This window comes from Boleophthalmus pectinirostris, unplaced genomic scaffold (genome assembly GCF_026225935.1).
Source record: "Boleophthalmus pectinirostris isolate CB_2022bp ecotype Guang Dong unplaced genomic scaffold, ASM2622593v1 HiC_scaffold_18, whole genome shotgun sequence".
NCBI lineage: Eukaryota > Metazoa > Chordata > Actinopteri > Gobiiformes > Gobiidae > Boleophthalmus > Boleophthalmus pectinirostris.
This window is the reverse complement of record NW_026571133.1, coordinates 29,025,293-29,049,755: the sequence shown is the minus strand read 5'-3', so window position 1 is coordinate 29,049,755 and position 24,463 is coordinate 29,025,293. Positions and strand designations below refer to the sequence as shown.

The following is a 24,463-nucleotide window of genomic DNA, read 5'->3' as shown; positions in this document are numbered from 1 at the left end:
CAGAATAAGACTGTACAATTTAGCACAACTGAACAGAAATCAATATTTTAAACTAACCTACTTGTACTTGCAATACATATTCCCCAAAATCATGGAGGCCTAAGTCAGAATGCATCTTTCAGTTGGAAAGTTCAAAATTATTATAAAAGGTAAAATTATACACACATTTTCTGCCAGCTTGGACATACAGTTATGCACTTCAAAAACCTACAAAAATGTTCAGTGACTTTGAAATTAGCCAACTCCAAATAGTCTGCCCCTAAAGCCCAGCCTTTACATTGACTGCTGATTTGGCTAATCTAATCTGCTTTAACCTGTTTTCCTCTGTGGGTCTTTCCGGCATGAGTCTGACCAGAGGGAAGTTCTGCAGCGCGCTTCGACAATGACGGAGTGACCTTTCAGATAAGTGTGATAAAACTACCCCTCGCCTCTGTAGCCCTTAACACACACAGCAACAGACACGGAGAGAGAGACAAAAAAGACACACGCATGTAGGCATATCTGATGACCCAGTCTGACAAGCCCTCTCCCCCGGGGAATTGCACTCACACGGACCTTCACAGGACTATGGGTGTCATCTGGCAGGTAGAGCACTTTGAATTTGGGTGGGAGGGGGCTCAGTGATTACAGAGGTCATGAGGTCCCACGGACATCACAGCGTGTCCATATATCAGTAGCCTTGAGCAGCTATACGTGGAGGTCATCTTTCACCATCTATCTTGCTGGATGTTCCCTTTGCCTGTAGCCACTGTGCACAGCATGGCGCTAAATATAGTTCCCAGGATTCTTTGTGATGGCCTGCTGCAGTGGGAAAAAAAGAGTCCGGGGCTCATCATTATAAATTATCCTGTTAAAAGGAATAAAAATTTAAAGAGCTTCTCGCGGAATTCGAACTGAAGTGTCCATTAGGGAGGCCGGGGTGAATGGTTGCTCACATGGCAACGCACGGCAAATCAACAAAACAGTTCATCATGCTGTTTGGTTCTCTTCCTAGAGTCCTTTCTTATTTCTCTAGCACAAAAGTTTACTAGAGCAACCTTAAAACACTTTTTCCTTTAAAAACAAGATGATGTGAAGCGCATTTATCCCTCAGTTTTACACACATAACATAAAATCTGATAGGTTTGCAAATGTAATGTTTTGGTGATTTGATTAAGAGCCATCTACCAATAAACTTTGTGAGACATTTTTGGCTGGGGGTCTGTCACCTTCTTGTTTCTATGGATATGTCATTGCTCTGCATGGAATGTTCCACAATGAGACATTACACGTATCTACGTCACATTTATCCAATTGCAGATGTTTTATTTTGTTCAAAAATACAACAGGCATTCTGATTGTGAGTGTTGTTGCCTCTGAACTGATCTGACCCATAACTTGGTCTGGTTTGGTCTCCATGATGATCGAAAGATTTAATGCCATACTGTGAAACATTCCAGACAAAGCAAAAGATCTCTATGGAGAACAGTAGGTGGCAGACCCTTCGCAAGAAATGTTGCACAATGTACATTTAGTAAGTAATCCACTCCCTTAAACCAGCTCGTTTCTAAGCCCAAAAAGGAAAACCAGCCTACTACAGTATCAAATCCAGATTGCTACACAAGGTAAGGTTAAAGGGCCAATCACCTCTACCATATGCGCAACACTTAACTCTCCGGGTGCCTCGTGCTTTATCTTCTTAATATGATGAAGAGAAAATACTCCCAACAAGAGCAATATTTTTGTAACCTTGCATAGGTCGGTGTAGGTCAGGGGAGATTAGTAAGGAGTGTATGGTCTTTTTATCACGCCGTGGTCTCCAGCATGGCCCAGGACTGCAGACAGTAAAGAAGGAAAGCACTGCAGATCATGTGGAAAGTCAGAAACAGAAACATGGCCACACAGCAGGACAAACCAGAGGAGCACTGATTAGAAGGCAACACCGAGGAGCACTTTGCAAACAATAGGATTCCATGTATGTCTTCAGACCATGATTTAAAGTGGATATGGCAGGTTAGACTAAAACATAGTTAACTTGGCTAGTTTTTAAGTTTATAATTTTACTTCCTGGTTGGTATGGGCAGCAGATATTCATAGAAGCAATTGCATAACTTATCTAGCAGCTATAATGTTAGCAAGGGCTAAAACTAAATGGGTCAGTGCTTAAGCAATACAAAGATAATGCTTTTATTTTGTGAAATTAAAGTTTAAATTGACAAAAAAAAAAAGTTGTAGGTAAACTGCCCTTTCCTTCTGGGTGGACTTTTCAATGTTGATGACATAAGAAGAAGTAATCTGTTTTTCTTCTTTTTCAAAAACTTCCACTTAAATTATGTAAAAGTATGATAAATATTTACTATATATACTATCCCACCAAACCTAGTAACAATTAGAAAAAGAGAAAAACCTGTCATATGCACTTTAATTTCCCATCAGCTTTGAGAGGGCACGGCGGTCACCTCTTTGTCCTCCTGGTGCTCGGTGACTGTTGTGGGCCACGGCGTGCCTCTGGGGTCGAGCGGAGGCAGCGATTAACGACAACAGCAAAAGTGTGCAGCCTAAGTGTGTAAGTGTGTGTAAGGCCGGATCGTTAGAGCGGCCAACTTGTGTAATACAATTACCCAGGCTGCAGAGAAACTGCTAATGTGCACGCAGGCAGCTCTGTCAGATGGATCAGGTATTGAGTTTTATTGAATTTTTCTATGCTTAATTCACTTTCCAGCGCACACACGGGTGCATTAGTTAGATTAGAGCGGCGGGAGGGGACGGGAGGTGGGGTTGCGCTCTACCACCACAGCCGATTTGTTTAGTGGAGCCTGTCAATTACAAGACTGACCCTTGCACTAAACGGCTGGGGAAAAAGGGGAAAGTAGACAAAAGCCAGACAAGATTGGCAAAGACACAACCATTTGCTGTGGACGATAACAAGTGGCATGTTGTGGGGTAAACAATGGTCAAAACACAGTGCATAATGCATCTCCAATAAAACAGAGTGCTGCTGTCTGAAGGCAAAGTGACCATCAGTGAGATTAGTGAGCCAATGTTATCACTACAATGCTGCGCTAATGGGAACAAACAAGGCGAGCGGCAGAGGAGAGCTACTTAAGAATATGAATGAGAAACAAATGATTGGATTTGCTCTTTTCAAATGACTGATGCAATTTGGGAGACAGATTGTGGATGCAATCTCTTAAACACTACTTACCCCCCACTCTGCCAGAAACATTTCATTACACACACGGAAAGAAATTCATATAGCAGTAAAAATGTTTACAACAAGAATTATAATAACTTTTATAGTGTTTTCCATAAGCAACACAATGCAAGAAGAGTGACTGTAATGCACTCATCAAAATACTCATAAAGTTTAGTGACATTGTAAAAAAATGGCCTGGGGCAAGACTTCCACCAAGTATAAGACCTATAACCACATGGACTAAATTATCCAAAAATGGCTATAATTTAAAAGTATAATGAACAATTTAAATCTGTAGTCATGTAAAGTATCATTAATGCTAACAAAGTAATGCAAGTAAAAGCACTAACAAAAAGTAGTTACCTGGATAAGGTTTTAGAAGCCATTTTCACTTCCCAGCCAAGAAGGTACTTTGTTGATTATAAAAGTACTTAATAAAATAGCACAATTACCCTACTGCAAATCAAGTCAGAAATAATTTTAGAGAAGCAACTTTCCATTTATTGCAGTATGTGTGTTCACTTCTTTTGGCAAAGTTAACAATTCTAATCTCATAAAACCTTAAGTCTCTTATGTATGCAAGGTTCCTTCCATTAAGTTAATATGTTTCACAGACAAACGCTTGTTGATTTTACTTAAAGTGACACCAAAACTTAACACAGGAGATGGCAAATAAACAAGCTTGCCAACAACTCTGTTCCTGCAGTAGCTGAGTGAGCAGCAGGAGGGGGGCCCAGAGTTTCCACAATAAACACCTCCCTTCCATGTAAACACGCATAATCAGGACAAGATGGCCGCTGCTGCCCGGCCCTGTAATTGCATCAGCGCAAAGATGAGTGAGATGTAGCTGGGTCCAGGGCATTATTGCCGTTTGCAGTTGATTGAATTAAAATGTCCACTCTTCTCCTCAGAGATTACCCCGACACAAAGGACCTGTATGGACCGGGCATATGGGGGCGCCAATTATGTTGTAGCGCAGCGCAAAAACATACTTGGCATACATGCTTGGCTGTAATGGGTTGAGTTTTTGTAACATAACTTGTGTAACTTTGAAACAACTTAGAAGAAAATGACATACGTGTTATCATATTTCCTTTAAAATGCATTATATTAAGGAAATTACTACAAAGACCCATAAATGTTGCAGCTTGAGTATGGTTTCAAATATTTTATGTTGAAATAAAAATGTTTTATCTTTGTCGAATTTATAATTTACTTTAAAGGTGCTATATTAAGCAAAACGGATTCTTGTGAGCTTTAAGCCAGCCAAAAACATACCTGGAGTTTCGTTTCATTCACTTATGTCTGAGTAACACTTCATTATCAGTCTGTCGACATATCCAAAGCTCAAAATGCTCTCCTTCTGCTATTTTGTTCAGGAGAGACTGACAATTCCATGGCTAAAATCATCCAAATGATTAGTGAGGGTGTATGAAGTTTAAAAACGCAGTGGAGCACTTTCTGCATTACCATATGACGTCATTAGAAAGAGCAGAGTATTTCCTGTTCGAGAAAAGAACCCAATCTAAATATGAAGAGCTTGTGCGTTAAACATGCGTGAATGAAACAAAACACAACTCCAGGTACGTTTTTGATGAGGAACAACATTATAACATGGATAGCATAATATGGATCCTTTAAATAAAACCTTCTTGAGTTTTTTTTTTTTTAATCAGGCCTCACAAAACAGAGACATGAAAAAGCCAAATGAGGAGTAAAGTTGGAAGTGACAAGTTGAGCACCAAAAGCTTTAAGCCCTGATGGATGTAAGACAGCTACACCCCTCCGTAGTGACACATCCATCACCGCGCTGATCACTGTAGCTCTCCCCCTCGCCCATGTCTTGTTATATTGTCTTTATGTCCCGTGTTGTGACCTAACTGTTTGACCACAGGCTTCACACTGAGGGGGGAGTCTCCACTGACACGGCGGACTTGGATTTGACATGTTCTGTCCAAATTCCCGAGAAGGTATATATAGCATTCTGTCAGGTGTGTATTAAACCTAACTGCAGCCAGTGCTAAGATGGAGGAATGAGTTTACAGCACCGTGCATTATGTGTGGTATAGCAACGAGAAAAGTAGCATTTATTTTAATACACGGTATGTCTTGTTTTATTAAATTGCCAGGTGTTTTCTGCGATGGGCCAAGGGCAAAATGAATAATTCGTATGTTCATATCATATATAAGGCATTCAGTATGCATATAGAAAGAGAGGAGTGACTGTTTTGGCTTAGTTTTAGTGCAGTTTTTCTGGTGGTACGTGGGCTGCTTCAGGTGGTACTCAGGGTCCTCTGCGATACTAGTATATGTTTACTTGAGAGGCAAATGTGTTAATATTTTTGTTCTCCTTGTTTAAATCCTTCATTAAGAATTGCATTAGCAATGGTTTAGTACTATATAGACCTGGGTTAGACCTATTTAGATGCAGTTTAAATCTGGCGCCACTTGGATTGTTGGGCAAGTTAGTTAGGTAACATAATACCAATTAGAATAGGCTTTTTTCCCAGAGCTTTCCCTGAATTAGTACATCTGAATACTACTATACCTCAAGTATCCTGTTTTCTACGCCAGGGTCCTTTTTGGTATAACCTTAAATTCAATCAATGTAAAAACAGGAAAATGACTGCCACAACAAGAACCAGCCCATGGGGGTATCTGGTATTCCAGTGGAAAACTACACAATGTGTTTCAGATTACCTCAACAAGAAAATATGGGAATGTGGAAATATGCATAAGAGGTGGTTAAAGTGCTTGATCCTTACAGTACATTGTTGCATTTGTTTACCAGATTTTGCCTCATTCTCATGAACAAAAGCCACACAAAGCAGCCCAGAATAGCCCGGGGTTAGCATGCCTGGATTCTTAATGTTCTTAGCCTGGTTTTGCAGTGGGTACAAACCACACTATCTCAAGTTCTTTGTGTCTTCTTCCTCATCTCCTGCTCTGGACTGCTTTGCTTTAGTTGGCGGGGTCTAAGGCTGGAGCAGGCTGCTAAATAAAACATTTGGCATGAAAACTGTGCTAACAAAAAAGTGGATTGCAGACAGCTAGTAAGTCTTTGTAGACTTGTAAAAACAGAAATACAGTGATTAAGTGATGTGCGTGTGCAAATGTGAGGCTATGGAATGTTTGTAGGGGGATATAAAACACAGCTCCCTATGAAGGAGGCTCATCAGGAGGGATGATTAAGAAGAGCATGGGCTCCTCCCCCAACAGCTTTACCTGGGAGATTTGTTAACCTTTATCAGCAGAAGATAAGGAAAAGAACAAAGACACATTCAAATAAAAGTTATCTAGTTGAAATAACATACTGAAAAAACAAAAATAGTAAAAGTACATGGCAAATATATCATGATATTGCCTTTGGATTTACCATAGCAAATCATCAACCACCAAGCATGTTTGCCAATGCACAACTTTTCAGTTTGTTTGAGCCTGGAACTGTCAAAAGAGCTTTCCGGTGTGTGATATCTTTTAGCTAGGCCTAATGGTGGATTAAGTTCAGTCAGAACATTTAAAAGCAAATGATGTGTTTTATATGCACACCTAAATCCTCTACTACAGCTGCTGCTTTTTCTGCCACGACCGCTGTGCCATTTTATTCTTACCTGTACAAAAGCTTGGCATCACACAAATGTCAGATCACACTGTTTGTGAAATAACCTTCTACCCACGATGCCTGTTTACTTCACTGCTACTACAGCCTGCAAACTACTATTGCTACTTTTACAGTAGGGCTACACAATATATCACAATAGAATCTAAACTGCCATTTGAGCTGCTGCAACTATCAAATCATTGATACTGCAATTATTTAGATAAAAGAATGTCCTCTGCAAAAAACAAAATATCGTTTTAGTCAAAAATCTTGTTGTACCTGTTGTACCTCTACAAACATGTTCTGAAATTCATGGGATTCTTTAGTTTATGAGGTGTAACAATCGTACTTTCAAAAATATTAATGCTCCTGCAATAGTTTAGAATGTACAGTACAGAATCTTACTTTTAAAAAAATATATTCCAAATCTACATGCAATTCTGGTCCAAAAAATCTTTTCTTTGCAGAACTGTGCATCCTTACAGCTACTTTGTATCCAGACCAGCAGTGGAGGATTGTCTGGCAACAGCGAGTATGCTACCCATCTCACCTCTCAAAACTTACCCGAGTAAATGTAAACGTTTGGAAAATACACTCCAAAAGTACAAATGACTTAACTGGGAGTATCTAGTTACCATCCTATCAAACACCAAATCTATGGGAACCCCTGTGCAGGCCATGTCACCACTGACTTATGGCTTCCCCTCCACATGCTCCAGCATATCTGTAACAGGCCATTACAGCGGATCAGCTTACAGACGCGCGCTGACTTCGCTGCAGCTGCGCGCTACCCACCTCACTGTTTTCACACTGGTCTGGAGCTAGAGCAACAAGCCTGTCATCTCACCACGACCACTCATTCTTTCCAAACCAGATTTAGTTTCTGGAGTTGATTTAAGGAAAGACTTTGCACTGCGTCACTCCATGCAGCTGCAAAAATGGTTTCTATCAGAGATCACAATAACTGTTTGTGTGAATGTTTTGGCTTTTCATGCCCGAGCGGTGGTGAGGCTCGTGGAGGTTAAACAGCAAACAACAGATTTGTTTACAGAACTCAGTGGAATAGTGCTTAACTATAGACACAGGGGCTGAGTCCTATGTTTGGGCTGTTTTAGGAAAAGCTCAGATCTCTCTTTGATTTAGATGACTGTGCAAATGTCAGAGGCTCAAAACAAAGGGGAGAGGGGAATCAATACAAACATCCACCTGAGTTTTTCAGTTTACCTTGAAAGTCTGGAGCTTCAGTCAGCACAAACCTTTAACTTTTGCTGTGTTATATATTATGGCTTGTCTCTTTCACTTTCTATGTCTTAATAATTTGGTTTTCATGTTTGTTCTGACTGGCATCCCTTTATGGAGTGTGTGCTACTTTCCCACAACAAGTCCTGGTAATATTTAATATTGCCATGCACAAAAGTAACAGCCTTGCAATTATAACGCTAGTTTGAGTAAAAGTAATCAAACATGTATGACATTTTTCATATTTACAATTATTAACTTGAGTCTAGTGTAAAAAAAAATATATTTAAAACTGTTCTGACTTTAATTACTACTTCTTGTTTTTCTTCTGTAACAGCTGTTTTCTTCATGCATGACTAGGGTTGAGAAAAAAGATACTCAGATAGCAATTAACACTAAAATTGGTATCGATGACCACATTGTATTAAAAAGCATGCTGTAAATTAGAATTGTGGCACTGAAATGGTTTGAGAAATTTGTATTGTGACAATGCCTACAAAATACATACTAGTGCTAACACAACTAATATACTTCTTCAACTGTACATGTACTTAATGCATAACTTAGCAATTGTCCAAACATGAATTTCCAGTGCACTTTCTCCATCCATTCCCTAAAGAGTCCATGTAAATTCAACAGCCTGTACTTGACTTTTCAATCCTTTTTGTGTTCAAACACCATGTAGCACATGCAGCACTTCGAGCTCCCAGATAATGGTGACATTTACTTCAGTGAACCCTTCGTCCGGGCATGCACTGCTTTCTGTCATTATCGTCCCCATCTCCATAGCATTCATTAAACTGAAGAATGCATTCAAATCAAAGGCAACACAGCCACTCATTCTTCATGCTCTACCCTTTAATTTGGGCAGATTTGAAACATTAGCAGTCACGTTTGAGCTTGGTGATAGATTATAAAGGCGGAAAAGAATGCCAGTCGGTGAAGAGGGAGAGATTGGAACAGTGTGTTTTACATGTAAGGAGTCGTAAAGTTACCCTTCACCGTGGGGCTTCTGTCTGGGCCCCATTTAGATTAAACCCGCTGAGCCTGGCCCAGTTAAAGGCACTCAGGTCACCGGGGACTGATGGAGCAGATATGGCACATGCCGTACAAACATGGTAAAGTGCTGACACAAAACATGCCATTTGAAAACTATTAGTGTTCTTAGAGGTACAAAAGGCAAAATGAAGGAAAGGGGTCACGCAGTTGGGTGCTAGGTAACTGATGATGGCTGGACTAATTTACAAAAATACATGAGCAAAGGAAACTGTCCAATAGGCGGTTGAACTGTGCATACATAAAAACACAAGAGATTATTGATCAGTCAGTAGGCAGTAACTGTAGTACAAAGTTTTGGGTTTTTTCCCCCAAATGCAGTAATACCAAAATGACAAAATTTATAGTCCCTCACCTCTTATTTTTGGCACTGCGCTTTGAGCAATTAAATTGAATAGTTAAATGTCCTTTTCACTTAATTTATTCTATCTCAGTTAGGACAGGCTCAGCGAGTACACTGGCAGAAAAACAACGTTTTAGATCCAGTAGCAGATTGTTACAAAATAGCCTCTCCTTAATATCCGAATAGATGCGGCGTTGCTATCACGCTGTGCAATTCAAAGTGCTAACCCTTACTCCACTGGAAGTAGCCCACTTTCATATACATTTAGAGAAGACTTTAGTCCTGACAACATTAAGTCGACATGAGCTTTCACCAAAGAACAACTCAGTGCATACCAATTGTGAGGCTTTAATTTAGCACCTCATTTCACTCAGAAAAAACAACAAGTTTACAGGCTGGCATAGTGACACAGAGTGAATTGTGCCCTCTGGTAATGGTCTGCTCTGTTTAAAAGTCTGTTTGGCAGCGAGCTTGATAACAGATGGAAGAAAAATGAGGGGAATTATGAGAAAGATTGATTTCGCGGGGATGAATGGTCTGGTATTCAGGCAGATTTATCTGAAGCAGACTTTCTCGGACTCCGTCATTATTGAATAAACACACACGTGCACACAGTCCATATGCAGACAAACAGGGGCGTGTGTGCTCAAGTCGTCTGCACACACAACACAGACAACAGTGGAGTCTGGAGGGAAAGCTGCGCTAAATCTGCTATAAAGTCAACTAAGCATAGAAATATAACAATTTGGAATAGACATTCACTTCATGGCCATCAAAATATTTGGGATATTAAAACATTACACTATTTAAAAGCCTTTTTTGAAACAGTGGAATATGCTGTCCAGTGTATAGTCATGTTACAAAAGGTTTATTTTCTCTGGTGCCGTTAAAATTTGCATAAATATACAAATACATGTTGAAAAGTCAACTGTTTTTCTCCCATGCATGTTATTATTTGTACCCATTTGACTTGTTAATTGACTCCAGACAAGAGTTTTAAGCTTTTAGTTCTAAAAAAAAAAAAAAAAAAAAACAATTGAGGGGAGGGGGAAAGAAGAGCTTTTTAGTCACATAAATGAAAACTGCTGCTTTTCATCTCTCAAGTATTACACACAGATCTATAGGACCGACTGATGTTGCGGTGTGGGGAAATAAAGCCTTCCTTAAGCCTTGTAAAAATATATTCCTTAGAAGAACAAGCAACAGTATTGTCCTTTCAGCCGTCCCCAGCCCATCTTTAAGGACCCCTAATGTAAAACAGAGCCAATAACTTTTCTTGTGGCATCTCAAAGCAGACACAGGAATGAAGCAGAGACGCACGACTGCAGGAAAAGGGGGTGGGCGGACCTAAAGCGCCCCCATAAAAAACAACAAGACACAAACATTTATCTGTGGCGGGCCTTAAAGAGAGGCAGAGAGAGAGAGATGCTGATAAAGTGGAGACAGGAAATGGGGAGCGTGGGTCTTGGCTCTCATGTTTCAGACCAGGACTATGCTGCCCCCCCTCTCTCTCTCTCTCTCCCTCCCTTCCCCCCCGCTCTGTTCTGCTGACATACATAGACCACAAGCCTGCTCCGTTGCAGACATGGGAGCAGAGTCTGGAAAGCACCATCACTCGCCACAGTGAAGGGATGTGACACTGTATCCACAACCACGGCGAGTAACTGAAGATGCCACAGACTACTAGGTAAATGCATTAGTACTGCAAAAACTCTCTAGCCATCTTTCATTCTGTTGTCTTTGAATGGAGGGACTTTTCTACTCCAAATAAGGATTTATACCAGATGCCCATCATCATAAATTTTCTCATTGGGTGTCCACTGCCTGCTTGTCTCCATGGAGATGATATCGTTTAGCCTAGAATGTTTCACTGTATGACATTAAAGTTATGCATCATCATTTATATAAAGACTGGCATTTTATTTGTATGGATTGATAACTGCTAACACGTACCATATTTAACATTTATTGTTCTGAAAATGATATTCACCGCAAAGAATGCATTAACATGTCTAAGTTTCACTTTCTTTTTTCACGCTCTCAGTCTTCACTCCTTTTGCTCCCTGTGTTAAGTCACTCCCCCTTCAGAGCACTATCACAACACAATCACCATGAATCCTGCTAATGAAACTTCTTCACAAGTTTGTGAAGTCGCTGTGTACTGTTTTGTATCATGTTTTGTATATTTATGGAGAGTTGTCACTTGGGAGCATGAGTGACGTTGGCTTGTGGGTGGAGCATTGCACAGAATCTTACAGCTAACCGTAAGGACGGTTCAAACAGGGAACTAGTGTGATCCCGAAAATAACATGCATTGATGACATCGATTTAGCATTATACACCCTCTTTAAGTATATGTCTTTTTGATGCTCTGAAATACAATAGCATTCATTCTTACTGTGAGTGGCGTGAAATCTCCACAGAGCTGACCTATAACTTGGCTTGGTGGTTTCACCTACTTGTATCCATGTTTATTAACATTTTTAAGTTTAATGCCATATTGTGGCACTTTCCAGATAAAGCAACAACATCTCCATGGAGACAAGATTTAGCAAAACAATACCAAAAAGACAACTCATGGCAATAGATACCGGTAAACAAATTTGTAGATTTTATAATTAGCATTTAACACTGTGACTGTTTTCACAAGAAAATCAACTTGACAAGCAATGTTTTGCAATTAGATGCGTTGTTGCCACATGACAACCTGGGGCGTTACAGCATATTTTTCTTGCTTTACTCAAATATATACATTGTCCTACCTAAACTCTGTTCATTAAGGTGATAATGTTTGTCTGTCTCAGTATGTGTTTGTGTCACCCCTGCGACTAACTGGCATTTATACAGTACTGACATTCTAGACATTGCTGGCCTCATTAAAGAAGTAGCTTTACTGTCCACAGGCAACAACACCAAACAGTTGCATCATGGGTCAACTCTTCCAATAGATAATGAGAAGAAAACTTTGCAAATCTACAACACAAAAAATGCTATGCTCAGATTTAAAAGACTACAGTAGCACAAGACAGCACAGATTGAGGATTAAAGGTTTAATTTAGTCTTGCAGTACAGCTGGATTTCCATAGAGACAGGTGCAGGTGAGCAGTGACTCAGGTGCTGTGAGTCAGAGCTGATAGTCATTACTACCGTACCGCTTCGACGTGAGGTTTTCTCATCACAGCTCCACCTATAGCCAAGCTTCAGCTTCAAAGGAGCACTCACACCGGCAGCCAAGGATTAAGACGCCAATCAAGAGCCTCTTCATTCAAAGTCCTCACTCAAAAGATCCACTTATTACACTGGATGGCTAAATACGAAATAGGTTATGCATACGTTTGAGGTGGGATTAGACTTGATGCAGTGTATGGTTGCCAGCGTGATGACAAAATGTTTTTCAGTTTTTCCTTCAGATGTTGCTTGTTCATATACTCCGAAAAGATAATACCATTATACTATAATTTAGATGACTTATTAATTTGGTTATTGTTTATAAAACTAGATTAGCCTTTATTTATTAGCCACCAAAACAGACGGTATAGATGGTAAACAGATGGTAAAATTATTATTGATTGATACTTTGCAACTGATGTGAAGAACTTATAACATCAATTTAGAGGAGGCAACTATGCAAACATGAGGAGGCAACTATGCAAACATGTATATGTGCAGGCTATCCAGGTTTGAGACTGCTTCAAAAGTACTGGCTTAAGATACCTTGTTCTGTGTGTCAGTGATGGGTAGACATTTGAGATATTTGGTCTTTTGTTTAGATAACAGGTTCCGTATGTGCACAAAGCAAACAATGATTGAAGGAAAACTAGTGAAAGTTTATATTAAGCATGACTGGCTGAAACTCCTGCATATGTGTGTCTATGAGTAAACTCTCAAAATAACTTACATCAAAGTGTGGTAAATGAGTTTCGTTCTTGTTATACCTGCATTACTTTGACTTTCTGAAAACATTCTAGCCCTGCAGTGCCGACATCAAGCGACGGCGCTAAGCTTGGATTATCTCACCAGGCAACACACCTTCAAACTGGCTGCTCAGCACGTTTGGCCTAAAAATGTTGTGCTCAGAATAAGCCCTCGCCATGTGGCTTTATGGCTACCCCTCACTCCACCCCACACTGTACTCAGCATCATGGGAGAAGAGCTGCAGGGAGCACTGGTACTGGACTGTGGGGAAATAACAGCTTCTTCTGACTCGGCCTTTCACTTCTCATCATCAGCACTTTGGCCTTTTATAATGTCTCTGTGCATATAGAGTTTACAAGTCAAAGTGACCACGCCACCGCTCATATCCCTCTGACTCTGCTAGTTTGATGATAATCCTCTTTGAATGGCACCAATACAAGACTCTGGGAGCACATAATTATCCAAGTCTTATGATAAGCACATTATTATTATTATATAACGTTATTTAAGACCGTTCTAATGCTTCAAAATCACATAACTGCAAGTCTGTACAGTATTTAAACATTGACATTGACAATGGGGACGCACACTGATAACCTATAACAATAGTTAACACTTGCATAATTTTAACCTAAACACTAACCTTGACCTTTAACCATGTAGATCTAAAAATAAATGATTTATAAGTCTGACCTGACCTGATTTTTGCCCCCATAAGAAGGCAGGTCCCCGCTCCCATTAATTAAGTGTGTACATACGCCTGTCATGATAAATACTACATTGAATTATTGTTCAATATAAGTTAGATGAACAGTACTTTTTTTTTTGTACTTATGGGTAAAATGTGTTATTTTCTTGTACTATTATGAGATTTGAGCTATAGAAGACTGAATTATCAACTTCTGTGACTCATTATAGACACAAAGTTTAACAAGCTGCATTTATTTTAATGCAGTTTGTGTTTTTTAACAGTATCGTACATTTAGAATCTTTTTGGGGATAATTCTGCCCTATGGTTTGGTTTCAATATTATAATATATTCATCTATATTTACTTCAGCAATATATTACACTTCCAAATTGGTTATCATGAAGCCTATGTGTACACAGATTTTAGTTCCCATGAGGCTCCCTTACATAAATTTGTAGCTAGTACATTTATGTTAGCAGTGTATTCATCAGTAAAATCTGTTTGATTAACATGAACTAAATTGGTCAATATTTACCAATGTTATTTTTTTGATTGTTGAACCAGTTTCCTATAAACATGGATAGGGATGCCCCAATATGATACTGATTTGTGCTATCGGCATCGATACTGAAAAATTTGCAGGCTCGCATATCGGTTTCATAATATTGGTTCTGCCGATATCCTGGTTGGACATAAATTGATGTAATAAGACTATTTACCAGTCGCAGTTGGCCCATGTTTGAATTTTTATTTACACAAAGTTACACAATTTTTATTTACACAAAGCTGTTCTACAGTGATATGAGAGATAAAAAAACAGCTACATAACACATTTGTATCAGTTTGCTGTTCTCAGTCTCTGCTCTAGTATCATTTAATAATGGGTACTGACAGATCTTTAAAGCCATAGTATCGAAATCAATATCGGAAGTGAAAAAGCTGGATCGGTGCATCCCTAAACATGGAGCTGTGTGTCCATTTCTTTATAACAATGGCATTTTGCTGGCCAGAAGCAGAGCACACAAACGTAGCAGGGCATTAGCGATACAGGGGTGACACTGTGCCAGAATGCCAAATGAGAGGCCAGCAGTGAAGTGCGTCCTTCTCCTCTCTCCGACTATGTGCTGCGTGAGCCCTCTGCTGCTAATGGCTGGAGAAGGGCCACTTAACTCATAATCACTCCACTCTCCCCTTTGGCTCCGCGCTCGTACATATCAGCCTGCTCTCGTGGCTCTGCTTCTCCCTCTGTTGACTCTGATCTCTCATCAAAAATGAACCAGAGATCAAGAGCGGGACAGTGGCGCTCCCCTCCGCCTCTCCTGTCTCCCCCCTCTCTGCTCTCCCCCGGGCGCAGGTCCTGTAATCACACCGAAACGACTGCCGCTCTAATGCACCTCAACTTTGAAGAGTCATTCTGTGGCAGAGGGGGATCATGGGTAAATCAGGTCACAGCACCATCACTGTCATCATACTGCTACTCTGTCCCTTCTCCTTCAGAACAATTACTGACCCCTTCATAATTATTTGCCCTGCACAAAGCCCAAAAGTGGCCCATTGCTCTGGTCTAGTGCACTTATATCGTGTCATTTGGGCATAACCCTAATAATGCAGCCACTGGGGGTAAATCCAGTCCCACTTAGGCTGAATGAGGAAGATGGCATGTGGGAGGGCATCAGATGTGAAATCTATACTAAGTCAAATACCATAAGCTTTTTTTTTTTCTTAATTGAACAGAGCACATTGATTTTTTTTTTTTTTGATGAGTTTGGCATTTAAAAATGTTAAGTATCTGTTCTTGATTTGTTTGATACTAAAATGCTAATGTGATTCTGTGTTTACGTTAAGGTTTGTTTTTGGACACGATTTGTATCATCAATTTACCTCTAGTGCAATACAGCCACAGAGGTATCCAAATATATACTCTTTTAGTCACAAGCCATGATAACTGCACTCCAGGGACTCTAGAATACATAAACTGCACCAGGAGCGCTTGGGATTGTGTTATCCAACCACAACAAATGAGTTAGTGAGAGACAAGCTTCTCTTAATCATTCTGGCTAATGCATCATGGATGTTTTGCTAACAACATGGCAGATTCCATCCAAAATCATTGATTTATGTCACACAATCCGGTAAATCATTTTCTAGCCTAAAGTCAATATTCCACGGTGTTTTGAGAATGAATCACCTGAAAGCAGCAGCCACTTGGACATGTCCCTGATGTGTCCCAGCACAGGACAGGACATGCAGAGACAGTGGAGCTGCTAATGGACTGCTAATAGGAGTGAGTGTAGGTGTGGAGCTCCCCTGTAGTTGGGAGTGTCACACCGTGTGATTAATAGCACTCCTCTGCCTGCCTGCCTGCCTGCCTGTCCCTGTCCTCACCTCTCCACCAACCCTCCTGTCCCACTGGCCTCCTTTATGTCCTTGCACCAGCCATATGCATCGCCTGCCTTTTTGTGCGGCTCTGAGGAAAAACCAGAGGAGATGATAGCACGGGGGAATCTGAAATCATTATTAAACTGCACAAGTCAAGTTTATTTGCGGAGAGCCAGCTGTAAATGGCTTCACGGTTCTCAAGAGCGACCAATAAAACTGGTCTGATCTGCTAAACGCAGCCAAGGAAAACCTCATTTGCGAAGGGAATGGTAAAGAGCATTTTTATATTAAGGCAGACAAAAGAAAACTAGCACAGGAACTGTGGGTAAACTAGGGCTCGAAGACCGTGGGAATTTCAAGGATTTCAACGTTGATTTTATTACTTATTAAAATTCAGTCACAAGCAAAGTCAGTTTTTGTGCTAGTCTCAAGCTGGAATACATCTAAAGGAAGGACAATCTTAAGATTTGCCTTTAATGAAGAGAAAAGCAGAGAGAAAAAAGATCATTTCAGTTCATAAAATCAGTCATAATGGATCCAAAAGGCTTTAAAATTGTGCTAGTACTTTCAAATGAACATGGACACCTTTTTTGAATCTTGACAGAACTGGACTTGACTGACATTTAATGTTTGTTTGTTCAGTGGTTTTTGTGTAGGTTTGTAGTTTTATATGTGTGATAAGTGTGGAGAGAGAGGTGAGTTGTGGGAGGTTTATTTTTTTAAATATTTTTTTCTGTCTTTGTTTTCATTATGTAAATTGGTTACAAATCTGGTTGCAAATTATATAGCTGAAGACAGTTGAGTAGGCAAAGATCCTCTGCGACTAAAGCTAATGAGAAAATACAAGCTGGTTGCGCATTATATAAAAAATGACATCATGTTAGCTCTAAAATACTGGCTGGCTATGTCAAAAACTGTTATTTTCTTGACGCCAACGGCACAGCAGACAAGTTCCTGACCCTCTCCACGACAGCAAGCCCTGAAATAGCTCTCTGTACATTTTGTGCTATAATAACAATGCTATATGACATCAAGGAAGCAGGGAGGCCAACTCAGCAGCCACGTTTCACAGTAATTATCACCAGCCAGTTTCCAATGCTCGCTCTGACCCCCCACCCCCCATTCCCCTACACGATCACATCATATAACTGTTTACTTAGCACCCTTCCTTTACCTGCCCACGACCGGCTATGTCCATGAATCTTTACACCTCCTTCAGTGATACCAAATTGCTGTACTAAGACACGTTGTCGGTTTGTGGGCGCTATCACAAGAGGTAATTTACAGTAGAAGGCTTGGCTCCTCTAGCACAATACACTCATTGTGCATACGGGCGCTGTTTATGGAATGATCGCGGCGGTTGTAATGTTAGCGTTCCCCACGGAGTCAGTTGTCAGGCCAGGGGGAGGACTTTTAGAATAATAATGATAGGAATAACATTCACTTTTACCTATGTACGTAATGGTCCGCGGGTTCATGTCAGTTTAAAAATAAGGGGGAAGAAGTTATACTGCGCACTGACTCACAATATTTTAAAAGCCATTTATAGTCAAGATCCTGTAACGTTTCCCCCATAAACGATTCTCAGAGGACGCATCAACTGGAGGGGAAGAAATATGGAGGATATAGGGGTAGCAATGTGGAAAAATTTAACTGATTCCCAAATAGGATACTACACTTAAAAGCAGAGGTGGGTAATAACGCTGCATACACTTAAAGTTGGAGAATATTCCCAAGTATGGTTTTAACTTTCTATTTCCATAGAATAATGCGGTGATGTGCCAACTTTGGAAAGTTACCTGGTGTCGCTCTAAGTTCAAGTATTTTTCTGTAGTATTACTTATGACTCAAAGTACTCTATAATGTAGTACAGTGTTCTTGTATGTATCTTTGAATGTAGGCTTCATGGTGCAGACAAAAAACTGCATTTTATTTATTTATTTTTTTATTTTGTGAATCAGCTTTGCATGAATGAATAATCAAACAGTAACTCAGAAATTAATGCATGAAATGACAAATGTCTAAATAAATAACCTAGGCCTAGACAAAAAATATTACTCTTAAAAGTTCAAAAAGTCACCATACAATGTTACTAACCATTTTGCTTTGAGGTTCACAACTGTCTGACACAAAATACATCCAAATAACATAAGCATAAATCATAGCCCTTCAAAGTAAAATGTCCAAACGTTTTCTTTATGCGCTCATAAATTGTGCTCACAGTACGTTTGAATATTGGAGCTTAAAGATGATTTAATAGTCCAGATTTTCCTCAAGTCTCTCCTTCCTTTTTAGCAGCTCCCCCACCGGAGCCAAACTCAAATGTGAAATCAATATCGAAACTGTAGCTTACTTCCAAGAATCACTGCTCAGCCTGGGTCAGACAGCAAATCACAGCACTTCATGTCTGCCTCTCAGTACTAACATTTCTGTCAGCTGATGAGGACCCAAAAGACAACATTTGTATTAACTCTTACACTGTAGGCTATAAATCAACATAACTACATTATTTTTCACTTATTTTCACAGTGCATTTCAAATTACCATCTTATTGCAATCAGTTTTCATTTCTTCTCACAATTTACATCCATGTTTAAAAAAATATATTTATAACATTTAGCATTTTATCCTATGTATCCTATATTGCCGGTTAAGCCAATAATGTTTAGTATAGGGGGCAGCTAAAATTAATGATGACAGAATTGTGTTGTAATTTGAAGTTGTTGTAATATATCTGGATTATCAGTATTTGTGAAGTACCTTTTAAATTTTTGTTATGACAGTACAATGTCGGATACAATAGGGAAAACTGGCCACCATATGCATGTATGATATCATCACATTCTAATATTTGAAAACTGCAAAAAAAATATGAATATGATTGAACAGACAACATTTTTTTATACCCCAGACTTTTCTGCCCCTTATCTTCACCAGAAATCATCATTACACCGTGGCTCCTTCTATATACTCCTTCTACAACTTCAGCATTTGAAAGCTTCGACAGACAATTTCCAGGCCTGAGACATCAATCGGCTCTCGGGTAGACTCCTTGTATCCCCCCGCTTCTCGTGAGCTTTGTGAAAACCACACAAAACGCTGGCAGACAATGCAGATGCCTGACGCGCCCCACAGCCCAACTGACATACCAGGAGCAGATCCCAACCAGCTACTGTCACAGAAGTCTCGCCTTCCTCCCTGGCAGCTCCTAAGCTCCTATCTGCCTCAACCTGTCTGCCTTTGTCGTGGGTTCAGTGGGTTAATGAGCGCTCTGATTTCTACAGCATCTTCCCCTTAGAGGAGAGACACAATACTACACTGCTAAAGGTAGGTATATAGGATGACATTTGTAAGTAACAGATATTGTGAAACTTCTCAGGCACATTATTGACATCAGCATGAGAAAACGCATTGCAAGTTTTAATATGCTAAATAGATATTGTCTGCCAAAATAAGCATAGATTTGCATTCATTAAAAAAGAAACAAAAAGTATAGTGGTTGGAGCCAGACTTGTGTTTTCTGGCTCAGTTATGATTTTGGGGTTTTGAAGATAGAAAAAAATATACAAATGTCTTAGGGTATAAAGAATAATATCAGACCAAGATGAATTAACAAGTCTTCGTAAATAATATAGTAAATATAAAATGTGCAAATGTGAAATCTGCTAATGCATGTTGCCAATCTTTCAACATTTCACAAGTTTAGTAACATTTAATTATACAACATGTTCAAATCTTGCCATTTGGCTGCACACAAAACTAATAGGTGCACTGTGTCCACTTTTCTGGTGGAGGGTCCGAAACCTACTTGAGACTATGTGGATGTTTTTTTTGTTTTTTGTTTTTTTCCCCTGAAATGTTCTCTAGTAAGTCATTTGATTTAACTATCTCAATGAAGACAAGCAGGCGACATCATCAGGCCAAGTTAAAGGTCAGATCCGTGCAGAAGTGGGCCCTCTAACCTTATTAATGTTTTTGCAGTAGTTTTGAGAAATAAAAACACCCAAAAATTTATAAATACAATATATATTTCTTTAATGCTACACAGTGGAATATCCCAGACAAAGCAATAACATCACCCTGGAGATGAGCAGATGGTGAACCCTTCATAAGAAAGGTTTTACAGTGCACCTTTAAAAAACATAATCTGAAATAGGATGGCGATGGAAGACTAATGTTGTCTTAAGAACAAACTAGGACTATGAAGCAATATGAGTTACTTGAATCATGAGTAGTTTCACAACCAATGAGTTTCCAGTGCCACCAAAATAGAGCCCATTAATTAGCCTCCAACAATGTTCTGCTGCTGCATTGACTCCTTAATGGACATAGAAGGGCCGTGTTTCGTGTTCCTATCTCGTCAATGACACAAGGCTCTCTGGGGGGGGTCCTAGGTTGGCTATTATGTCATGGCACCCTGGCCCCTCAGAAACCGGACCTCTCTCCACTCCTCTGCTCTGCTCTTCCTCCTCTGCTCCCTCTTCCTCATTAACTATGTAGGAGCGAGAAAGATGGAAGGGCTGCAAAAGCTAGATAAGGTTACTCACTCATGCACCCTCTGCCCTGCCTGGGAGATGTGGTCGAAAAGCAGTGTCAAATTTATAGAGGAACATAGGCTGCTGAATAGGAATTACATCTTAGCATAGGATCAATAGTATTCCAGATAGATTATGCTTGTACAATATTAGTGATTAGTGATTTTTTAAAAACATTTTTATGACACAGCAAAATGAAAACAAATCTACAATCTTGAATGCACTGATTACTGAGACTATCCAATATTAACAAGCATTAACAAGAGTTTTAGTTACTGGCCAAAACTGTGGAAAAATATATAATTAATGGCTACATCTAAACTAGGATTAAAGAAGTGCCAAACAAATTAAACAAGAGAACCAGAATATTATGCTATGGTACTATTACATTATTTATAATTTATTACTTAAAATAAAAATAAAGAAATACTACCCATTCAGTCAGCCATACTCTATATGCACATTACTGTGGTACATTAGCTTTATGAGACATAGTTATAGCATCTGCTAGGATCCATATAATTATTCACTACGACCTTTGTAAATATGGAAATATATCTGATCATTATTAGCAGGCATCATTATTATTAGTACCATTGTTTTCATCCTGGAACCAAAATTGTCTGTCTTGAGGTCCAGCTGCTATCCAAGCCAGACTTCAGACCTCTCTCAGTAGTCAGACCACCTACAGTACCTTCCAGAGACGTATACACACTTGGCATGTGACATGCATGTACAAACACATACTAAACATACACTATCCACAGATGGGTTTTTCCAAGCAGCCCTTTGTTGACCGAGAATCCCACTCAGCACCGAGAGCAGCAGATTAAGTAAATGGCTTCAGGTGTTGTGGCATTATCTTAATGCTTTCCAGAACTGACAGCTCCTTCAGTTTACACAAAGCATCATTCAGCAGCAGCATACATCCGCACGCTGGAGAAATATAGCACTGTGCCATCAAAATGGCTCTCTCACTTGGGGAAGTTACAATTACACTTTGGCAAACAACGGAAGTCTGAAAATTATTTACTTGTGTGCATGTATTTTGAGCAAACAGATGAAATTGCTTTCAGGACTTTAGCCTCATTTTTCATTAGTTAGTGTTTGACTGAATAGCAGTTATCTTATCTAGGACTGTAAATTACTCATTTATTTAGAAACACAACAAAGATGTGCAAAAGAATTAGACATGTTTTTGTTTTTTTCTTTTATAATACACAGAGGTTGTGGCCTCCATAATGCATGCTGTTATAGAGTTTTGAAATGCATACTCCAATTAGCTCCTAATTTTGCACTATAGTGTAACCTAATACTGGAGTCTAAAGACTGACTATGAGATTTTCTCAATTCTCTCAATTATGTTAATTTTGAAGTCCACGTGCTTTTTCTTTAGACGACGTGAAAGAATCGGGATGTAATTTTTCAGTAAGATGAGGTTTACACGCAAGCGTGCAAGATATCATCATTTATACTTAAATATTATGAGTAAGTTGTTTGAGAAGAATCGGAGAACTAACACGTAAATATTTAAATAAGGCGACAACGTGTTTGGGGAGGCATTTATCATTAGTTTCACGTTACGCGTAAAGCAATTGGATAGCCAATTACAACCAAATTACGCACCTTGGCAGGACCTCATTAACTTGAGTAGCCACCAGTAATTTTAGCTAGTTTCGAGCGCTTACGATTTTAATATCTAAGATTGGGAGTTTCTTTTTGTTCAGTGCACCTCTAAGCTTCGAGGCTATTCTACAACTTTTAATTAGTTGATATCCAACTTTTATCTTAAGGCAAAAATATAAAATGTGTCTTTTACCTTGAGCAGCAGTGATTTCCAACAGCAAGAAAAGACACAACCAGGGCACAGTTCGCCGCATCTGGGCGCCTTGTCTGAGCACTCGTCCTCCGTCTCTCAAGTCTCTTTCAGTCCGTGCGCCGTAGCCCATGATGAAGACTCAAACTCCGGTCAGAGGCAAGTCCCGCTCTCACAAATAATGCTCGAACTGATTGTAGCCTCACCTCGGGGGCTGTAGTCCTATGTGAAACGAGTAGAGTCAAAAATCTGCGTTAAATGATGGCTTGGTGAAATATCTCCAGTCTTGTGGCTTAACAAACACCTGAAACGTTACAATTTAAAGGAAAAGAAACGTGTGCATCGCTCCTCGACAGATCCGAAGACATTAAAAGCCAACTCCGTCTTGGTTTCCCCTTAAATGCTCACAATTCACACAGCGATGCAAACACGGCAAGCTCATGCTCCGGGTGATTCCAAGCGCAGGCACAGAAAAGTCCTCCGGTAAGTCGCTCGCACCTTGCTCCAGTACGCACGCAGGCTGCCGTGTGTGCGCGCTCCGCTGACGGGACTGAACCGCGTGAAGGAGCCGTTTCCTAGGGAGACTGGCACCTCGCTCTTTCAGCCAATCACAGACAAGTGCTGCGCGGAAACCTGGCGGACAGCAGCCCAAGAATCAAGATCCAGTGTGAATATGACACAGGTCTGATGGAAGCGACCATTAGCAACGTTTAAGGTCGAGCTGTAAACTAAGGTGCCTCGTGTCTGTCCGCTGTAGAGGCAGGGGCGGGCCCGTGCATATGATCTATGCATTTGCATAATGGAAAAGGAAAAGTAGTGTCTATGTACAAATCATTCAAGAAATATTAGTTTCGCTTAAGTGCTAAACCTATAAAGATAGAAGTAAAGTTGTGCTTCTGTGCTTTGATCCTATACAACCATGATATAGCCTAATATAACAGTCATGAATACAGCATGTTATAGACTACTGTAAAACTTCTCAATGCAACTTAAATGTTTGTACAGTCATTTATGGCTAGTCATTATCGAATATCCTCCCTGAAGGAATGTTTGTCCAAGCTTGTGACGCACCCAAAGACAATAACTCCTCTATACACTGCATAAACAACAATTATAATGGAACATAATATACTTTTGTATGTAACATTAAAAAAATGTGGTCTTAGGTGGAATTATAAGAACTGTTGTGTTATGCTGTTAATTGATTTAGTTGTTCTATCTATAGATTTTCTTTTTTCTGTTTATAGCTAAGCCTAAGCCCTTTGTCCCCATATGGGAGTATATTTACTAGAAGGCTATAGTATTTCAAACAGGTGCTTCCGTCCTCTACTAGCTGTGTTTTGGTGAACATAAATCGTCATTAATTTTAAGACAGGCACTGGAACAGGAAGCCATCATTTTTGTGACCGGGTCCTTGTAGCTGCCCTTGTTCAGGCCACTCTGATTGTTATTTAGGGGAAGTTAAAGCATGTGTCTAAAGCAGATCAATATAATGAGCCTCATGCGCACACTCTAATGCACACGACTTTTACTTCACAGAGGGGAATTTGTTGCACTGATTCTGATAAAAGGCTCAGCATACTTACATATGCATGACAGATGTCTAAGCAATGCCCCTGACACTGTGTGATTAATGTGAAATATGAGCTTGACACTATCTCTCCACAAAAAAAATAAAAAATAAAAATCAAACGCTATTACTTTTAAAAGATTA

The 24,463-nt window shown here is 39.7% G+C and overlaps 1 protein-coding gene across 1 annotated transcript in view; it reads right to left on the bottom strand.

Moving 5' to 3' along the window:
* The window catches only part of unc5cb (unc-5 netrin receptor Cb), a 148,774-nt gene extending 125,348 nt beyond the window's left edge, over nt 1-23,426 (bottom strand). The window contains exon 1 of the mRNA XM_020925139.2: nt 22,753-23,426. Within this exon, the coding sequence (XP_020780798.1) occupies nt 22,753-22,882 (130 nt within the window). The 5' untranslated portion in view covers nt 22,883-23,426. The remainder of the gene's footprint in view (nt 1-22,752) is intronic.
* Between the last annotated feature and the right edge of the window lie 1,037 nt (nt 23,427-24,463).